At 40.5% G+C, this 19,885-nt stretch overlaps 3 protein-coding genes across 10 annotated transcripts in view; 1 reads left to right on the top strand and 2 right to left on the bottom strand.

The window, feature by feature from the left end:
* Nucleotides 1–3,607, top strand: part of LOC5510324 (neuronal acetylcholine receptor subunit alpha-7) — a 19,578-nt gene extending 15,971 nt beyond the window's left edge. For all 5 annotated transcript variants that reach the window (XM_048721646.1, XM_048721643.1, XM_048721645.1 and 2 more), the window contains 2 exons: nucleotides 760–982; nucleotides 2,085–3,607. In XM_048721646.1, coding sequence (XP_048577603.1) covers nucleotides 760–982; nucleotides 2,085–2,506 — 645 coding nt within the window. In that variant the 3' untranslated portion in view covers nucleotides 2,507–3,607. The remainder of the gene's footprint in view (nucleotides 1–759; nucleotides 983–2,084) is intronic.
* A 659-nt stretch (nucleotides 3,608–4,266) lies between these two features.
* LOC5510326 (neuronal acetylcholine receptor subunit alpha-10-like) lies at nucleotides 4,267–12,873 on the bottom strand. 4 transcript variants are annotated; one of them, XM_048721640.1, is made up of 10 exons: nucleotides 11,792–12,270; nucleotides 10,266–10,414; nucleotides 10,073–10,117; nucleotides 9,115–9,311; nucleotides 7,735–7,876; nucleotides 7,203–7,467; nucleotides 5,999–6,171; nucleotides 5,736–5,891; nucleotides 4,719–5,335; nucleotides 4,267–4,575 (listed from the first exon to the last, which is right to left on the bottom strand). In XM_048721640.1, the coding sequence occupies exons 1-9, from the start codon at nucleotides 11,901–11,903 to the stop codon at nucleotides 4,724–4,726; spliced, it is 1,851 nt and encodes a 616-aa protein (XP_048577597.1). In that variant the 5' UTR covers nucleotides 11,904–12,270; the 3' UTR covers nucleotides 4,267–4,575; nucleotides 4,719–4,723. The 4 variants fall into 4 exon arrangements, with proteins under 4 accessions (XP_048577597.1, XP_048577598.1, XP_048577596.1 ...); XM_048721641.1 differs by lacking the exon at nucleotides 11,792–12,270 and adding an exon at nucleotides 12,612–12,873 and having other exon boundaries at nucleotides 4,267–5,335; XM_048721639.1 differs by having other exon boundaries at nucleotides 4,267–5,335.
* Nucleotides 12,874–13,046: 173 nt separating this feature from the next.
* Nucleotides 13,047–15,014, bottom strand: LOC116617081. Its single transcript, XM_032379490.1, has 3 exons — nucleotides 14,890–15,014; nucleotides 14,151–14,546; nucleotides 13,047–13,497 (listed from the first exon to the last, which is right to left on the bottom strand). The coding sequence occupies exons 2-3, from the start codon at nucleotides 14,543–14,545 to the stop codon at nucleotides 13,215–13,217; spliced, it is 678 nt and encodes a 225-aa protein (XP_032235381.1). The 5' UTR covers nucleotide 14,546; nucleotides 14,890–15,014; the 3' UTR covers nucleotides 13,047–13,214.
* Nucleotides 15,015–19,885: the final 4,871 nt, after the last annotated feature.

Below are 19,885 nucleotides of genomic sequence, written 5' to 3'. Positions count from 1 at the left end.
ACCCCACCTCATCAGTATCTACTACACGTGTACTATCATCGAGGTAAATGAGATATACCCCACCCCATCAGTATCTACTATTCGTGTACTATCATTGAGGTAAATGAGATATACCCCACCCCATTAGTATCTACTATACGTGTACTATTATCAAGATAAATGAGGTATACCACCACCATATCAGTATCTACTATACGTGTACTATCATTGAGGTAAATGGGATATACCCCCTCCCCATCAGTATCTATTATACGTATACTATCATCGAGGTAAATGAGATATACCCCCAACCCATAAGTATTTCCTGTACGTATACTATCATGAATGTAAACGAGGTATCTAATATACTGTTACTACAATCGAGATGAATAAGATATCCCCCCTTCCCCATAAGTATATACTACATGTGTACTATCATCGAGGTAAACTAGATATAATCCTTGTTATTTAAGAGAAATATCTAGTACTCTGCTGGACAGACATACAGACACACTGACAGAAAAACGGACTGATAGACGAACGAAAGGACCGAGGAAAGAACGGACGGACAGACTGATAGGTGTGTGGGTGTAGGATTGACGGAAAGACGGAAAAACAGAGACTTTCATCTTATTAAATAGGTTAAAAGAAAATAAAAACCCGGGTCCACTTAACATGCCATACATCCAATGCATTACTGTTTCTTGCTTTTATATCTGCCGAGCCGCCATAAATTAATTAAACAGTCTAACCCATCCATCCAATTCAATTCCAATCCAGGTGGGCATTGCCCTTGTGGCCACGTGCATTGTGCTCAAGTTCTATTTCCACGACCCCAACTTGTCGGACATGTCGCCTTGTGTTCGCCTGGTGGTGCTTGGCTGGCTGGCGAGGTTATTAAGGATCAACGTGAAACAAAGAAAGCTCGACTTCAAGAGACGGAGTTCATGTCTACCAAAAACTCCATCTCTTCTTGACGACAAAGATGCGGACTTAAGTACAGGTATAAGCTCTGGTTATTAAATGTATAAGCTATGATTATTAAAAGTATAGGTTATCTCCATAGTTTCTCTATTCTTGATGACAAAGGTGAGACTTGAGTAGAAGTTAAAGCTGCATTTCCACCAGTTAACTTCCGGTCGATGATTTTACTGTCGAATCCGTTGTATCGCGACTCCGCATTTTCAAAACATCGGTTTGCTATTGTCTTTTGGGATTTTTTGTTTCCATTCTTGATGACAAAAGTAAGACTTTAATAACTTCCCGTCGAAACGCGAAAAATGTTTAAAATTGTGAAAGCAAGTGTGTCTTTAGGAAGTTTTGAGGGTGTGATTAAGGATTTAGAGCTTTGGCGTGTTTAATAGCGCGGATTCTAATAGATTTTATTGTATTTTAACGTTTGATGCGGTTTCGTCGGACCTCCGTAAGTAAACTGATGACAATGCGGGCTTATAAGTACGGGTATAACCTCTGTTATTTGATGTTGTAGGATAGGCAAGGTGGTCCCGGTCCCCTCAGTTTGTGCTCTGCTCACAGTGAAGAGATCTTATGTTTGCGCTGACAACAACATTTTTTAGTCATTTCATACGATTTGACTGGGGGTAAGGCGTACGTACTCAGGATTGGCTGAGGGTGTGCGCAATAATAATAAGTCATAATAAGAAATGCGCAGTTATTTCTTAATAAAGGCCCTGTCGCACGTACGTTTTTTCTCTTGCGACTTGTCTCGCAAAAAAATTGTTGAGGGTCGCACGCGCCCTGTGTTTTTTCCTTAGTTTTTTCCTGCGACTTTAAACAATTTATTGCAGAAAGTAGAAGAGCGTTCTACTTTTCGTGCGACATTGAGAAATGCAAAACAAGTTGCAAAGGGGGTGTCACACGCACAAAAAAAAAAATGCGCGTGCGACCTGCAACAATTTTTTTGGGAGACAGGTCGCAAGAGAAAAAACGCACGTGTGACAGGGCCTTAAGAAATAACCCACTTTTTGGCCGCCAAAAGAGGTGCGCGCGCACCCTCTGTACCCCTATGTACGCGTCTGGGTGAAAGCGCCATGATAAAGCAAACGATAACAATAAAGTGTCACGTGAAATATGTTCTATTACAGAAACGACGACATTATTCGAGTTTCCACCTAACGGACTTTGCCTTGGTAACGGCGATGCAAGGAGGATCCACCCAGAGACTGCAACCGCAATGTTCAGCAGAAATCACCAGTCAAGTATGCACCCTAAGCAAGAAGAAAACCTAAAGGGTTCCCATGAATTTCATGTTTCAAGTACAAATGCACCCTGCTGTTGTCACTGTAACTTCCAGGAACCAATGAACCGCATGCTGGGCTCTCAGAACGCTCTATTGCACAGTGTCTACAGAATGGTGAGGAAAGCCACTCACAGAGACTCTATTTCAGACCAAAAGTATGAATGGATTCTTGCTGCGAGCATCATAGATAAAGTGTTTTTCATGGTGTTTCTATTCCTTCTGTGTCTATCGACGTTTGTGTTATTTGCGCAAGGAAGTCATACCTGAAATCTTGGGTTTGCGTCAAGCGTACAACGTTGGAATGAGAAAATTTTAACGTAAGCCAGGCTACATAGCAGGCTACGAGACGCATATAGCGTCGAATAGTTACTCCGAGTAGTGACAAGACGTTAAGGGATAATGCCAAGAAACATTAGGCTGACTACGAAGAGTTAAAAGAGTAAAATGCGAGTAATTCCCGACTGACTACCAAAGAGGTTACGAGTGATATATAGCGAAAATTACGAATCGGGCCGAGATTCTATAGAGAATTAAGTAACTTCACAGACTAAGCAGAGTAACATAGCAGGCGCGTACTCCAGAACTCGCTGAGATGGGTGCTCAGACATAAGTATCATATGAAAAAAGATATTACTTGATGGTCCAGAAAAATTATACCGTATACCAAGACTATCGATGTAAGTGCTTAGAAGTACAAGGTTACTCGCGCTGTAACAGCTATTGGTTCACCAAATATCTAGTCTCACCCAAAGTTTCATTAAATATTACCTATCGAGATGGCGAAAGAACTGCGAAAAGAGGCATTTCTACTTGTTTTTTTTAATTGTTTTTTAGTGAAAGTTAGAAGAATAAAAGGGTGTGCGAGTCGCGATATCTGACCAGGCAGGCGACAAGACGGCATTAATTATGCCCTCATGTGATTGACGTTGTCAATCTTAATCAGCTTTCGGCCAATCAGCGTGTGGGATTAGAACATCCCCTGGTCAGCCAACACCATCTTATTACGTAGCCAAGCCAGGCTGCAGTGATGCGCCCATAGAACAGCAAGAACATACAATATTTATAGAAAAGAGAAACACAGATGTTTTCTCAGCATATTTAAATATTTACTATGCTCCTGCCAAATATCCGCAGTTGTAGCAAATAAAGCTGTAAAGTTTAATATAGCTGCTTAAAAAATGTTTGTACATAGTCCAAACCTTATTAGGATAAAAATTCACAAGACATTTTAGAGGTTATATATTCCTAATCTGCCCACAGCAACAAACACTAGCGTTACGCTTATTCTTAATTATTGAGTTAACATGCTTTAAAGCTTTGAACAAAATGCAAATACAAGCAGTTTTAAATAAAACAATTGACTCCGGCTTTTAGCTGCAAAATACTTTACAAAAAACTTATTCAGCTCTTTGTCAATTTCTCTTCTTTGGCTTTTTTTTATCAAAAGTCTTTCTGTTTTCGTCGCTCTCTTTGGAGTGATGGCGCAGACATTACTGTGTATATTTTGGCGTGAATTTTCCATTAAAAAGTCAAGTGATTGCTTAATGCAAGTCGCCTATCCCCATAGGGAACCCCCTAAACTCCTTCTTCAATTAATATAAGCTTCCAATTTCAAATCAATAAGTACCTTAGAGAGACACGGTATCCAGTATCGCTCTGGGATCAAACGGAAACTAGGACTGTTGGGCCGTGCCCCATGTGGCTAATAAAAGGAAAAATGTCTAAATTGGTTGCTTTAACAGAGGTATAGTAACAAATTATGAATACAAAGGCCGCTGTTTGCAATACCTTACGATAAAGCCGTCGCGAAATGTCTTTATAGCTTTAATAGGGGTATGTAACAAATGGATAATAGATTAAGCGGCCGAGATCTCTTATTAATAGGTGGGAGCATAATGAAGGTATAAAATACTGTGTTTGAATGACCAGTATTTCGGCATTTTTGAAGTGGCCCGCTAGACAGGTGGCCCCATAATAGGGGCACCATTATACACGCCCATTTGGTTATTTTAAGTTTTTTTTTTTACTTTTTATTTATCCGACGAGCATCTCTGTAAAAATGTTTTGATCGTAAGCCCCAATTGGGTGAAAAAGTTTACTTTGGAATTCTTTTCCATCTGAAATTCCTGAAGCAACAATACTTTCAGTTCCTTTTAGTTGAATAAAGACGGTCAACGAAATGGTATCCCATAGAATCGTGAGTCTACGCTGTCTTCTGGGGCATCGTTTCCAGTGACGTGTTGAGTTCGCCACTTTCACTTGCGTCCATTCAGACAAATATCTCAAGGGTATCAGATAAGCACTTTTTTACAAAAGCGCTCAAACCAACATCCTCGGGGACCCAGGGCGTCGCGGAGATCGGGCACACAGGGATTGCGGCGCGAAAAAGAAACAGGCTGAAAGTGCTCTTTCTTTCTCGCGCGCTCCCTGTGTGCCCGATCTCCGCGACGGCCTGGGTCCCCGAGGATGTCAAACCAAGGAAGCTCATTCCTTTTCCTTAAACGCTTCTTTGTACATCGGCGCTTGTAGGAATATGATGACGGTTGTTATCGACACAAGCATCAGAAATACCCACAAGAAAAATTTATCCACTATCTTGGCAATCAGTTTCCACTCATTTCTCATTTCTTCTTCCATCTCAAGTTCGTGTCGATACTGCACGAGTTCGCTGACACCATCTGCAATTCGAGTCTGCGCATTAAGCATTGCTCTCCCCACGTGATCTTCACGTGGATGGTCACATGTATGGTCACGTGACTCGTTGAGCCTAAGATCATACCGACTCGACTGAATGAACGATTGTCTTTTCTCGAGGTTTGAAGCCTGAGGGATGTTCGGTACTACGCCATCGATGCCATAGATACTGAATCGTGGGTTGATACTTGAGTGGCGCTTTTGGGCGTCAGTTGGGCTCAAAAGCATGCTACGACGAACGGAGCCGTTTTCCAGCGATTTTCCCAGATGAGACTGCGCATCCGTCTCGATAATAGATACTGGTCTTGAGCCGGCTCGTCTTCTGTTTGGAAAGCCCCTAAATGTAACCGTGCTTGTTTCATCGAGCTTTGGCACCTCGCTGTTCTCGTTGTTTTCAACAGGCTGAAAAAAATCAAAGTAGATCAAACACAACTTCGTCAGTTTATCGGCAATAGTTCATGATTGCTACAAATACGCCTGGGGCTCAAGTTCTTTTGTGAGCGACCACAGAGTATCCGTCTGGCATGCAAGGCTCTGTGAAAGGGAGGGAGATGTCGAGTAAAGTAATAGGGACCTTAAGCGACGACGACGACATCCTGAACAAGGACGGAAACAATGAATTTGATTGAGAATTCATTAGATGCATATTGCAATGCCTTATGTCGGCATTATTTTTAGAAATACTCTACTGTTAGACATTGTAAAAATCAGATACCTATCGCTTTAGCTGCAAAGAAGAAAAAATGGAAGCACATATTTGACTACCAGCCTTGGTCCGAATTTGAATAGCATGATTACAAACCTTTTTATTGACCTTAAACTTAGGGACGTGTATCCGAAGGATTTTTGCTAGACATCCGAGTACGAAAATGCGAATCCACGCTGGGATTGGAGTGTGGGAAGGATCGTTGAAATAACAACGTAGCACAACGCAGGTGGCGACAAGCGCCAACGCCACCTGAATCACAGAGACAAAATTTCAATACCCTTGTCAAACTCTTTTAATCTATTATGGTATAAATAACCTTATCCTTGCACACGTATAAGTCACATAAAGGTCCTTACCTCGAAGAAGCTACCGTAGAAGTATATCAACACAAGTGGTACAGTCTCTGAAGTCGGTGGAATCATTTCCGCCACCAGCAGCATGAAGACTGTCAGTGCCAACAGATTTGTGATGACCAGAGTTAAACGCTCGCCGGACTCGGACGGAAGATAGAACGATAACAGAGTCAACGCTAGAATGGAAACTAGACTTAGAGAAAGTACACATAGGACCGGATAAGAGAGTAAGTACGGATGGATGGTGGGTGATGGATTGGCCTAGCCACAAGTTTCTCGGCAATTTTTTGGTATTTTCTTTTTTTTTTTTTTTTGCAAAGTTTTGGATATCCGGAACATTTGGCAGCTTTTTTGGCATTTTGAAATATCATTTTACTTTTTCCTGTTTTGTTAAATTTTTTTGCGTCTTATTGAATGCGAACTTGATTATACAGATTTTGTCCTTTGCTTCAAGAAGGAGCATGTCCAATTTCTCTAATTTTTGTTTGAGTGGAACCGCATTTTGCCCAAATTTTTCAGTGGCATCATTTTCCAGGGCTTCCGGCTGCAGCCAGCATCAACCCCACAAATCCCAACAACATCAGCGACAGTATCATCATCACCATAATTCTTATCATCTTATCTTCTTTTCACCACTACCACAATTTACTTTCACGTCGTTGGCGGCTGTGACCCGACGCATCACCCATACCTCTCAGGGCAGGGGCGTGTCTAAAGAAAAAAACCCAGGGTGGGGTCCAGAGTAGGACGCAGGGGTGTGTCTAGAGAAAAAAAACCAGGGTGGGGTCCAGAGTAGGACGCAGGGGTGTGTCTAAAGAAAAAACCCAGGGTGGGGTCCAGAGTAGGACGCAGGGGCGTGTCTAAAGAAAAAACCCAGGGTGGGGTCCAGAGTAGGACGCAGGGGCGTGTCTAGAGAAAAAACCCAGGGTGGGGTCCAGAGTAGTAAATCACTTGCCTCGATTGGCATCCTCAGCTCTGGTAATAGGTCACTAGATCCATCTTGAAACTTTTTTCTATCCGAATAAACTATCTTCTTATTTACCAACAAAGGTGTCAACCGGACTCGAACCCACTTCGTCACATGAGCAGGGTGGCGTCCGAACCCCTTGCACCCCCCCCCCCCCCCCCCCCCCGCTGGATACGTGACTGAGTCTCTTTGAATGCCGACAAACGTTTATTTCATTCCCTTTAGCAGTGACCTTCTTACCTGTTATAAGAAAACACGGTGCAATCATGTTCACAAAATAAAACATGGATTTCCGTCTGAGGATGATGGTGTATGTGAGATCAGGATAGGGCTCGGGGCAACAGATGTACACAAGCTCGTTACGCCGACAGGGTAACCCGATAAGGTCCCATTCGCCTCCTTTGATAAACTTCTTGTAGTCCCCTTCGCACTTAGCAGGGTGTTCAGACGCAATGTCGAGATGAAAGCCGTCATAAGTCCATGATCCGAACTTGAGGTCGCATTTCTGAAAGAAGTACCTTATTTATAATGAGTTTACTAGGGCGACGCTATCCATGAGGACTATGTTTATCCCTTGAACTATAAATGCAGTGCTAAAGCTGGCCTAGAAATATGGGGGGATGGCACGATACATAAACATTAAGAAACAATTGGGGCCCTTCCAGTTGTTTCCTTGTATTTTTTTTTCAAATATTGGGGACGGGGGTCACGTGACCCCAGTGCCACATTGTCATGACCCTGAAAATGAATCATCCTATCGCCCGTGACTAACCTGTTCGTCAAAAGGGAAATGCGTGACGTCAAACTTGCACGAAGACTTGAGTATTTTCGGCGCTAGCCACATGCTTTGTCCGGTAAATGACAGAGTCACGTGAGTATCAAACTGATTCATAGCACCTGTTTGGTCATCGACGCTAGAGAAGGAGAGAAAATCAAGAAACGACCATATTAGTTCACTGCGTGAAGGAGTATTCCGAAGTACTGCGTTTCCTTGTAGGGTTATCTTTAGTCCAGCTTTATGTACATGTCATACGAATTATAAAACCAACTCTTTTATTATATCAACAAAAGTCCTTAGTAATTACTGAAAATGGGCTTATCGAAAAGTTATTTTGTCGCCGACAAGAATTGTGCAGGTTTTCCAAATAATGAATTATTAGTTTGCTTATATGGAAGTAACCGTGTCTGGGAAAAACGACAATTTTGGCTAAATTTTCTTGATATGGTGGTATCCTACAACAAGTTACGTACTAAAAAAATTTGTTTATTCAAGGGGGGTATAGTCAAAGCTCAGCTTTCAAGAAAAGTGCTAGAAACCTATAATTTCGAAAAACGTAAGTATAAAGGCCCCCGAATGGAGAAATGGCCCTAAAAAGGGGTGTACACGCAATATGAAGGCAATGCTCCCTTTGTTCATAATGTAACGCGAATGACATGACGGAAAAACCTGGAAAACGCGCAATTCCAGGTATAGAAAGAAGACACAATTTCTTCAGTGGCTATAGGTTCCTTGTATTACGGACTGATTTTTAAAACACGTGCCGAAGTGCACTTCACCAGATTTTGTCTTTTTAAGATAACTTTTCCTTGATCATCATTGCGCTGTGTATCAGCTCAGGGGCCATATCAATATTTGGGTGACCTTAAAACTCGCTCGGCCAATCTCTTGGAGGCCTGGGTCTAAGGGCTTTTCAAGGCTTGTGTGATAAAGATTTGACCAAGCGATAAAGATTTTTTTGACACATTTTTGCCTCGAGTCTCAAATTGACAGGAATCAGCTTTTTTCACCATGTTTTCTGGAGATCAGGGAGCGGGAAAACTTTAGCTCTTCTAAATATAGGCATCAATGCCCATATAAGGCAATTCCCCACTATCCGTGGGGAATATGTTTGATATGGAAAAGCTCAAATTTCAATGACACTTTACAAAAAGTCGCATCAATTTAAAAAAAGTCGCACTTGATTTTTTGTTAGCTATAAGTTACTATATACTCAGAGAAATCCGCCTTATTCGATAAGAAATGGACTTATTTGGAGCGTCACGTCATGTTTTTCCGTCATGTCAACGCCAATCTTTTCTAATATGCTTCCAATCTTTTAATATTACTATGCTTAGGAAAGGTTCGCCACAAAAGTATTCACTGGTTATTTACGTGTTCATTGTACCCATCCTCCTATCACCAAAAAGTTTGTTTACTGTCCATACTTTCCAGTGCGTCTTTAAAAATCCATTCACTAACTTATTGTAGAGGTAGATATCAGGCTTCCATATTCTCTTAGGATCAACATTTATCGTCGTTATTCCACCGAATGCCGAGGCATTCCACTTCAAGAACGGATTTAGCCAAGCCTATAATAGAAAAAAAAAACATTATTAGCTTATTTTCAAACAATGAAAAAAAGCCACATTCCTGTGGCTAGACGTGAGGCACGAGGGGCTGGTTAGAGCCAACCCAGAGCTCAGGGAGATGGTTTCCTGTGACGTCACAGCTCTTACTAGCCACAGAGAACCCAATCAGAAATCCAGATAAAAGAACGCTTGGGACTTGATGGAAATAAAATCGGCATAAAATGCATAAAAAATATATATATATATAGGTAACTTTCCTCAGCCCATTTAAGAGTGAAAAAAATGAATTATAGAGTTGAATCGTAGTGAGACTTATTAGGACGTACAGAAATTTAAACGAAGAAAATAAGAAAAAAAAGGAGGATGAAGAGAAAGAAGCGGAAAAAAAATGAATTCCAAGCTCAGAGAGGGGAAGAAAGGATGGCAAGCTCGTGTAGAACCCATACAAATAGCTCCAGCATCAGCTAAAGCTTAATCATGGCACTGCTCTGTTGAAACAGCTTTACCGGCGCTGTCCGCACGGGCATAAAGAGCCTCTGTCAGCCTTATCTTTGTTATCGTTTTTATTTAATATTGGAAGGAACATAATGTGTTAGAATCTCGAAATAACAATTTAAAAACAAAGTTTAATACTTTTTTTACCAAATTCAATCGAAAATATCGCATTGGCTTCCGTAAATCAGCCGATGGAAATGAATGCTTTCACACTCGATACTTTACTAGTGTAACAAAATGGCGGCTGACAGAAGCTGTTTAAGTACCTGACGAATAAATATGCTTGACTTCACCACTTGATTTTTGAATTCCTACAGAAGAAAAAAAATATCAGAACTTTTATAGAAAATTTAAATTATTTTCATAAACTATTCTCGGGACTGATACTGATGAAAACTGCAAGCCTAGATTATAAACACATGGGAAATATTAGTGTCTTTGAAAGAAGAATTAACGTACCACATCGATTAGTTGATGTAAAGTAATCCCCAGTCTCACGAGGACGGTGTCTGATTTTTTGTATACCGGTCTCACTGTTGGATCATAGCCTTTAAACAAATGATCCACCAATCGCTGTTCATGATTGTCTACACGGACAGAAGAGCATTCTGGGAAAAAAAGGTACAAAAATTAGTACGGTACTATCTCCTTTGAAAAATAATGCCTGCACTCATCTTTTTTATACAAATATAAGAACATTAAATTTTCATTTGAAACTGGGCCGTTCTTATTCTTGAAGCATGTTAAAGCTATTTTGAGGCTATTCTTGAATTTCCGTGTATATGACTACATGAATTGTTAGAAGAAAAAAAAATAATATATATACACGATACTTATGGTTTTGTTGTTATGAACACAATAATATTATTTTGCATAGAACACAGAACACTAAAAAAATAGTACTTTGCAGTTATATGAGCCTCGGCATGTTCTTAGTATGTTCTTAGAATTTGGTGAAATCTCAGGCGTCACATTCTTATAAAAAAGGTTCTTATAAAACAAAAAGATTGAATTCGGATTTAGATATAAAACCCTAAACTTTTAATTACTAGATTTTAGAATAACCTAGTCAGATACAGTATTGTAGGGGAGAACCCTAAACTTTTAATTACTAGATTTTAGAATAACCTAGTCAGATACAATATTGTAGGGAGAATACCATGAATAACTGAATTAAAAAGGGGAAATTGAAAATTGTGCAGACGCTTCTGTGAGTAGTCCGCAGTGATTCTGCGTCGGCCATTTTGAATCTCAGCGGCAGCGCGCGCTTCAGTTCTGAGTGGAGCTTTCTAGTACGGTTATGCAACGTGTCGGAAAATTAAGACTTGATTTAGTGTCAGCAACATCAACAAAAGCATCCCCTAGCGAGCTAGAATCCTAGTAAACATCGTATTAACCTTTCTACAAAAAGGCACCGTGTTAGAATTTAATTTGTGATTATTTAAATCGGAGGATGATTGATTATAGAGCTGTTCAAATCGAACGAGGACAAGTTTATGTGCAAAAGGTATTATAATACACCTTAGGAAGCAAACAAATCAAGCTGTTTGAGTGGGGGAAATTGGCAAATGCTGGAAGAAAGAAATAAAAGAGTCGACTAACAGATAATTATGTTGTATCAAAGGCCAAAATATAGTATGGTTTTTTTGTCATTAAGTAATTTACTTAAGTATTTTGTTATTGAGTAATTTAAAGTGTAATGAGTTGTAGCAGCAATTACCAAGAAACAATACGGTAATAAAATAAGAATCAAATAGAGCGACTACAATATTAACGTCTGTCGAATAACTTAGCAAATGAACTGTTATTTTTTAACAATGGAAAATGAAAAAAGACCGAAGGATCAAGTGCAGAAAGATGCCCCGAAACTTCATATCGAACTACTTCAAAGGCGAGCTGATCCCCAGCGATTCCCCAGCAAGTTTGTGATTACATTAATCTAATAAATAAGTTGATGATGTCTGGAGAAACGACTGTCAAGTTACCTCTGTTGAAATACACCACCAGCATCAACAATCCCCAGCAAACAAGTCCCATTTTCTCTGGGCGCTTAAGCATCCAGTTATGACTTAACAATTCCTTAACATCATAGATCATTTGTCTTGGATGGACAACAATTTTTGTTGGATGGAATTGTTGTTTGATTGTATTACTTTTTCCCAACAGAGGCAGCCACACAAAGAAAAACAAGCGATTGTAAAGCCTCTAAGGTCTCCACTGAAAGCCTAAATGTTATCAAAATTCCTCCGGGGCAACAAAATTTTCTCCAGTATTGAAATTCAAAGCGCCAGCAATTTTACATTTAGTCCTTTTGGAATCCACTCCACAGGTGGTCCCGAAGCTTTGTCACAAATTGAGAGCTTCTGTCTCGACAAACGCGTGTTCTCTGTCCCTTTTACGGGTGTAGAAGAGACCCTCTCTTTCTTCGAAAAGTCAATGAGCACCAAAAGAGTGATCAATGGTCTATTTTGTGATTGATTAGAATTAGGAGAATAAGACGTTTTAAACGTAATAATATATTCATGTCAGGTGGTATGGATTACGTATTTGTATATTCACTCCACCCTTAAAATTCTTAGCGTTGAGGGAAATGTATCGCATACCTCCTCAAAACTGGCCCATAATTCAAAGGAAAACGCAGTTGATTCTTCATATGAAGCGAATAAAATTCCATGGAAATTGTTTGCAATTTGTTCGAGCTAGTGGGAGGCTCGAGTGACCAAAGTTTCGAGTTACCATTAATTCGAGTTATCATGAAGCAAACAGCGGGAACTGTCGAAGAGAAGGCAGGAACAAATAACTCACGGAGAGGTTTCTCTTGAAGACTTAGAAGTGAATATTGAAGATAGCCAAATTCAGTCACGGCTGTCATCAGTTCATTTTCTTAGACTAACAAATGCATATTAAGACATGTCTGCCCTGATCCATTTGGTGTCTGTTTCTGTGAAAAATGTTGCAATGATGCAAACAAAAGCTTTAGTGTGTAGATTTGTGCGTTTCCAATTGAAAGCCCTCGTTTTCAATTACCACAGGCATTTTCCGCAGTCTTTACAGTCTCATCACTTGATGCCTTAAGGGCACCCCCCCATCTCTAGAGCCCCCTCTATCTATTCAACCCTCCCCCCATCCCCCACCCCCCTCTGCAATTAGCATTCTCCCTCCCCCTCGATACCTTTTGGACGCTCTTCAATAAAGTCATTACTTGTTGTTTTTTTGGAAAAAGAAATAAAACGCATTAACTGTTTTTAATGCTGTTTATTCGCTTTTATTTCTTAAGGCTTTTATCTACAAATTATTCTTATTAAGCGGTATTCAAGTACATAAACGAATGCGTCACGTGATCGGATTGCTATATTGCGTGACACAACTTGCGTAACAATTAACATTTCGTGACGGGGCTACCTAATCCTAAGCACACTTCACATGAATGTAGGCGTGACGCTTGCTATCTCGGTCAGCATTACTCGCAAACCTCAACCCTCTACCCTCGACACTCTCATTTTGGACTCTGACAACCACGCCGTAATTGGGCGACCCTCGCGCCCAGTCTCTCACGGCTCTTGTGACGTCGAACTCTACAAAACCACTTGGTCGGAAAGAGAACATTGTGGTCGATGGAGACTGGGGCCTAGCCTCTGCATCAATGTTGTTTAAACCAAGGTACATTTGACTCCAGCGGATTCTCGATAATCTAATAAGGAAAGTAGAATTTTGATATAAAGTATGAATGTCATTGTTAAGACAAATAATAGGAACGACGGCAGGATTAAGGTAATTAGGGAATTTAAGCAACTACGACGGCAACGGCTGAAAAAAAAAATAAGTTCTTGCTAAGCGCTCAATGCTAGAGAAGATTGTGTAGTTCCAGAAAATATCCATACCCCCCCCCCCCCCCCCATTGAGGAAGATTGGAAATTCCGGGGGGTGGGGGGTTAAAACGCCCAGGAATTTCCAGAGGGGAGGGGGGATAAAATGCTCTTTTTCCTTAACAGTTACTGTATTCTACGGGTTTCGCGTTGTAGTTTGAAAGAAACGCCTGAATTGTATCAGACAGAATCCATTTCAGAGTGCATTTCATGTCTAGTTCTTTGGAGTTTAATTGTTTTCTGCTGTTGCCGTTCACCCTGCCGTCGTCTCACTGCTCAAAAAAGTTCCTACTGATAATGCGAAAGTGCTAGATTTTATTCTTTCTTACCGAAAACATAAAAAACACTGAAGATGCACAAAATAACGCTTGCAATGTATAAATAAACTCACCCCCCCCCTTTTCTAATTACGTGGATGGATTGCGTTTCACATGAGTCTGCACCGTGTTGATATTTCAAAGGTACAGATGAGTCATACCTGTATCCGCTATTCGCTTGACGCTCGTTCCATGGCTTCAGCACTCGGTGAATCATGATGTCCCGGTTGAGATAGGGTGTCAGCTGGTGTGAATGCCAGCTAGCCTTGTGCGCGTATACAAAGTACATGTACATCTTTGCCCATTGGATTTGGCAACCAGATCTCGGGGGGCTTTCAAACTGCAACAGAGAACGCTTGTTGGGGTATTGCGGGTGCTTGCCGACGAGAAGGTAAGGCAGGTTATTGTGGTTGCCTGAGGGACTTTCTATGGCCACATCTTGCGTGACATGGAGACGGTAAAGTCTCCCTCTTCCTGTGTTCCATGATTTGATAGCATGCGTGACGGAAGGGGCAAGTAACGCCAGTAGGGCGACTGCTAGAATTCTGATGTGCATTCTGAGGAAAAGACAACAGGGGATCAAATTCACAAATCAACGCGAGAAAGCTAAAGTTATGTCGTAACCAAAGAACATAACAAAGAAAATATAATCCTTAAAAACTGTAGCCGGATTTTCTGAAGCGTACAACAGGATCCAGAAGGGTTAAAATGGAATAAGCCGGGGGGAGTCGACTTGATTTCAGGCCGAGATTTGTGTTCACTAAACAGGATTTATGTTAAAACGGGATTCAGATGACCCACTTCACAGTGAAATATAACCGCAAAAAAATGAGTTAGATATCAAGCTAACAAAATTTGAACTAGAGAAATAAAAAAGGATAATGAATCACTTTTACCGACCTGAAATGTTCTTGATTGCTGGTGTAAAATCTGCTTTTTTCTTGATGCTTGCACAAATAATAAAACCCTCCACGAAGCTCCCGTATTTATAGGGCCCTCCAGTAAACAGGAAACCCATAAAACTGGTGCTTTGAGCACGTTTACAGGAAGCCGATCAATGGAAAACACTTCCATAATCTCCAAAGGTGCGTAGTTCCTGTATCAAGTACGTGACTAAGTACGTGGACTTCCTCTTTAGCAATGCCTGCAATGCAAGACCTGGGAATAGAAACGAAAGTAGAAATAGCTTATAACATGAGAAAATTTTGTCAGATCAAAAAAGAGAGATGTAGAATTGATGTAAGTTGTTTTTATAACTATTATATAGAGTTACCGTAAAAATATTGAGGTTGAAATATGATAGAGAGAGCACCTATCCCATTGCTTGATAGGAGAATGCGCACTTTTGACAATGATTGCGCGAGCCCGTGAACCTTGTGACTTGTTGTTACGAAATAGAAACCCGATTTTTTGGGAACGGGGATCACCCAGTTTATACAATTTATTATACTTTCAAGAGCAAACATATCCTCCGGGCTGCTATGCAGGTTGCAAAAGGTCCCTAGAAGCTTCGTAGGTTCTAAGGTTCTAGCAAAATAAAGTATTATTCAACATACTTATTTTCTGAAAAAAAAAAAATCCTCGAATGCTTGTTTTTATTTATTTATTTTTATTGAAGTCACTTTTACTTCTACTGAAGTAATGTGTATTTTAATCTGTCCCGCGACACGACCAACTGTTTGCTAAGGTAATACCGGTCGGTCGTTGTGGACGGAAATCGCCTAAAAGTATATCCATACCAAAGATTGTACTAAAATATTTGTTGTCGTCGATTTTCAAGAAATTCCACCTTTTTATTATGCTCGAAAAAGCGAATTTAAAATCGGGTTTTTCGCTCGAATTCAAGAATAATGTGAGCTTCAAAAAAATATATAGCCCTATCGTAAGAGAAATTTTTGGTTATCGGAAAATGATCGTGCTAGCGTGCGGACACTCGCTTATAGGTATAGCACTTCCAGTTTCTGTCGAATAATGATGCCAGTTTTTTTTTTCAAATCTGCCAAATTCCTTACATTAGACGGTAGTCTCAAGATTGATTTTGGACCTCTTCTCCCGCTCTTCCGCGCTGGGACCAAATCTCCCGCTTTTAAGCATTCAGAACGACCCTTTACCTTTTTCCTATGAGTAATAAAAAAAAGAAATCTTTGTGAAGCGCCATTTTTTCCGTCCAAGTACGAATGACTACGTGCGGCTCCATGGACACAAGATGCTTTATTCGTGAGGAATACCCGATCCTTTCCCCCCTCCCAACCCAAAAAAAATTATTCAAGCCTTGAGGTTATCTGGGGCTGTCAGGTATGCTTTTGCACCACAAATTTATTGGGCTATGAGTGCGGAGTTGAAGAATCATTGCTGAAAAAAGTTATAAAATTCATTATATTTATACAGTGCAACTATCTATTACAACCAGTCTACTTTACGAAACAATAAAAAAAGACTTCTGCCTTCTTTATTTTACGTGTATTCTATGTACATAGGACTGATTTTAAAAGACGTGCTTTTCAGGAATGGGGTTAGATCTATAAAAGTATGAACTTCCTTCGGTATTGCATGAGTGGGATCGGAAATGTGTCTGTCAAAGCCTAGTTTAGTTAAATGTCACATTTGCCAAGTATTTGGTAAGGGGGGAGGGGGTGAGCATTTGAGCTTATTTCGACAAGCCCTTAACCTTCGAGGGTACAGAGACACGTAAAGCACTTCTAAGTTAATGGGCTTCGCAATTGTTTCATGCGGAGGGTTGATTAGTGGTTCGAAAGTTTTCTCTCTTTTTCTTTTATAATATCAGTTTGAATACTATAGGTGTATCCTGTGTTTTGCTGGTTGTATTCCTGATTTCATTTGAAAGTGATATTTTAAAGTATTCTTGCGTGTTTTCGACCTTAAAACAAAACAGAATAGGATAAACGTATGTCAATGGGGCACTTGCCCTTCTGGACTTTGCCTTCGTCATATGTCTCCTTAGATTTCATTCACGAGCGACTTACAACCCAAAGGCGAAACAAACGAACAAACAAGAAACAAACTCCCTATAGGGAGAAGCCTGTAGCAAATTTACAGAAATAAGGCCACGAATAGTTCTTGCAGAAAAAGTTTTCAGCATGCAAGCAGCAGCAAATACTGCCAGCAATCAGGAGATGTTTTTTTCCAGAATTAGTCCTTTCCCAGATGATGGGCATTGAGCGCGTAAGCAAGGCTTTGATAGGTATTTGACTTTACAACCTTCTTGCAAATAGCAATAAGCTACATGCTTTACTGTAAAATGTGCAAAAGAGGTTCAGAAACTTGCAAGGCGGCTGTAAACTAATTTGCCAAACGACCTGCAGGGGTAGCAAATAGTCTTGGCGATCATTGGCGAACTTGGGTGCACGGCCATAATTGTTTGCGAGTACGAGTACTTTGACTTTTTGTTAATGTCGCTTTACGCGTGAAAAGGAAATGCCCGCTTTGCAACGCAATAAATACACTAGGCAGGATTATGGCAGAATATGGGGGGGGGGGGGGGGGGGGGGGGAGGGAGCCAGACCGATCGAAAACGAGTTAGCGTGACGTGACGACTAGCGCGTGACGTAGCAACTGTAGTGTAAGCATATGACCTTTAGGCCTCACTCATCTCCCCTCACTCCGCGTGAAGGATCGGACGAGAGTATTGGCTGGTCCACAAACGCACAAGCACACTTTATAGCAAACAAACCCCGCTTGGGGAAGTCGTCAGACAGAACTAGCCGCAGACTCTCGGAGATACTCCCCGGTTTATTTCAATAATAAAGCAATGACTAAGTTAATGCTTGTTTACAGTTGATCTCCAAGCTAACACTGCCTGTACACACCAAGAAACCTGTCAGTAAAAGGGAGGGAGGGTAGGCAACTGTTTCTTTTCAGTACTCGTAGCTTATTGAGCGAAAGAGCGAATGACTTTACTTTAGGTGTGGCCCTTTATATAGGTAGAGAGCGACCAATAAGAATTAAGAACGTGTATAGTAAGGTATCTCACTTGAAACATATTGAGTAATACCTGTGCTATCGTAGCATGATACGTGTACCCGTACGATATAATTTATGAGTGACCTTTGAGCCTTGTTCCGGCTCCATTAACTGAAATTACCGTCCCTAGCGGTGACGTTAAATTTGGATTATCTTCGAGCAGCGAGCATTTTGAAAAAAAAAAAAAAAAAATGGCGAGCAACGAGCAACAAACAAACAAAAAATATTTGGCGAGCATTTTTAAAAACAAAAACACAAAAATATTTCCAATTTTACTAAAGGATCGAGTGTGGTATCGAGGTAAGGCTGTCATTGATCTGCTTGCTTTAGTTACTAGTTACTACCGGAGACTATATTCTCTGTTTACCAAGTTTACCAAGCTGCAATAATATCTTCACAAATAGCCGAATTCCTTTGAAACTTTAGGATAAGTTAAGGAAGTTACTCAGGTTTATAGAAAAAATATTTTCGAGCCAATCCGTGGGAAAATGCGAAATCTGATACCCGCGAACACGCGAACTTGTCAAATCGAGTCAAGTCGACTTCGTGGCGAATTTCTCCGCGACTTTGCAAGCTACCGATATAAAAATTGCTACGCACATTCCTTAGTTATTTTAAATAAAATCTAGCCGGAGTGCGACACGAAATATTTATTTGAATTTTTTGGGGGAGCGAAATAAGAATGATAATTGACAAAAATCGAAAATCAACCCGCATTCCAAGAGAATTTGTTTGATGATATCGCACTGCGGAACTTGCATGCAAGTCAAACTTGCGCTTTTTTAACCAGTTGAAAACAAATTTGGGGCTGAATTTGAGGCGATTGCAGACCACCTAAAGAGATGTTATGAAGATTCTCCGGTGAAATAAAACGAAACTCAAGGTAAAGCTGGGCTCATATTTGCTGATTTGTACAGGACCCGAAATGATCCCAGAACCCGAAACGATCCCAGGACCCGAAGTGATCCCCAAAAGTACCCCAACTGATCCCGGGACCCGAAACGGTACCGAGGAGTCCCCGAAATCAACCCCACGGAATTGCGGTAATGGACAAAGGGAAAGCAGAAGAAATACTTGCAATTCTTGAAGCATAATAAAGGGTTAACAGCGACTCGATTTCTAAACAACGTGACTTAAAAATATTAAATTCGAACACAATACTTCTATTTATTACATTGCCCGGCGTTAAACCCATAAACAGAGTCCAAAACAAATACACAACTTTAAATTGCTACTGAAAGGAGTACAAAATAAACATAGCACAGCCAAAGCACAGCCTTGCTCAGAACAACCAAACTTTTGACCTTCGAAACATTTGCAGTCCCAACACATGACTCTGACACTATAAATCTCGTTCCCGGTAAACATCATCCCTAAAAATACCTATATTAATTTGGCAACCAAACGTGTTTTTCACCACGAAATCCATGTTCACACGGGCGAATATTTACCGACAGCCGGTTTGGCCGAGAAGATGGAATGACAAAAGCAGACTGAGTAATGCACTCGAACAACCCTTTTACTACCGTTGCAAAATATTAAGAGATGTGGCTTTTGTTGAAAGCAATATGTGAGTTTTGAATTTCTGTAGTAGTGCGTACACCACTGCATGATTTCTCTCTATCTCTCTTTATGATAGGTCTTTCATTCACCGAACACAAACAAACATTTTTCTACGGGAAAGCAAAGGCATGTCTAATCTGTGGAGACTTTCTTTTATGACTTGTTATTTATAAATTATTTATTCACGCCTGGTTCTTCAAATTACCATCACGAGAATTTTTATTTGACCCCAACTGCTGACTCAACCAAGCTGTCGAAAGCTGTATTTCCCGCGCAGTCGTATATAAAAATCTCAATACTATGGTTTTAGTTAATTCAAATTTCTGGTAACAAAATAAGTAACAAAAATGAC

The sequence above is a fragment of the Nematostella vectensis genome, chromosome 14, assembly GCF_932526225.1.
Source record: "Nematostella vectensis chromosome 14, jaNemVect1.1, whole genome shotgun sequence".
NCBI classification, from domain to species: Eukaryota; Metazoa; Cnidaria; class Anthozoa; order Actiniaria; family Edwardsiidae; genus Nematostella; species Nematostella vectensis.
The sequence above is the reverse complement of the archived record's forward strand: the minus strand, read 5'-3'. Positions and strand labels throughout refer to the sequence as shown.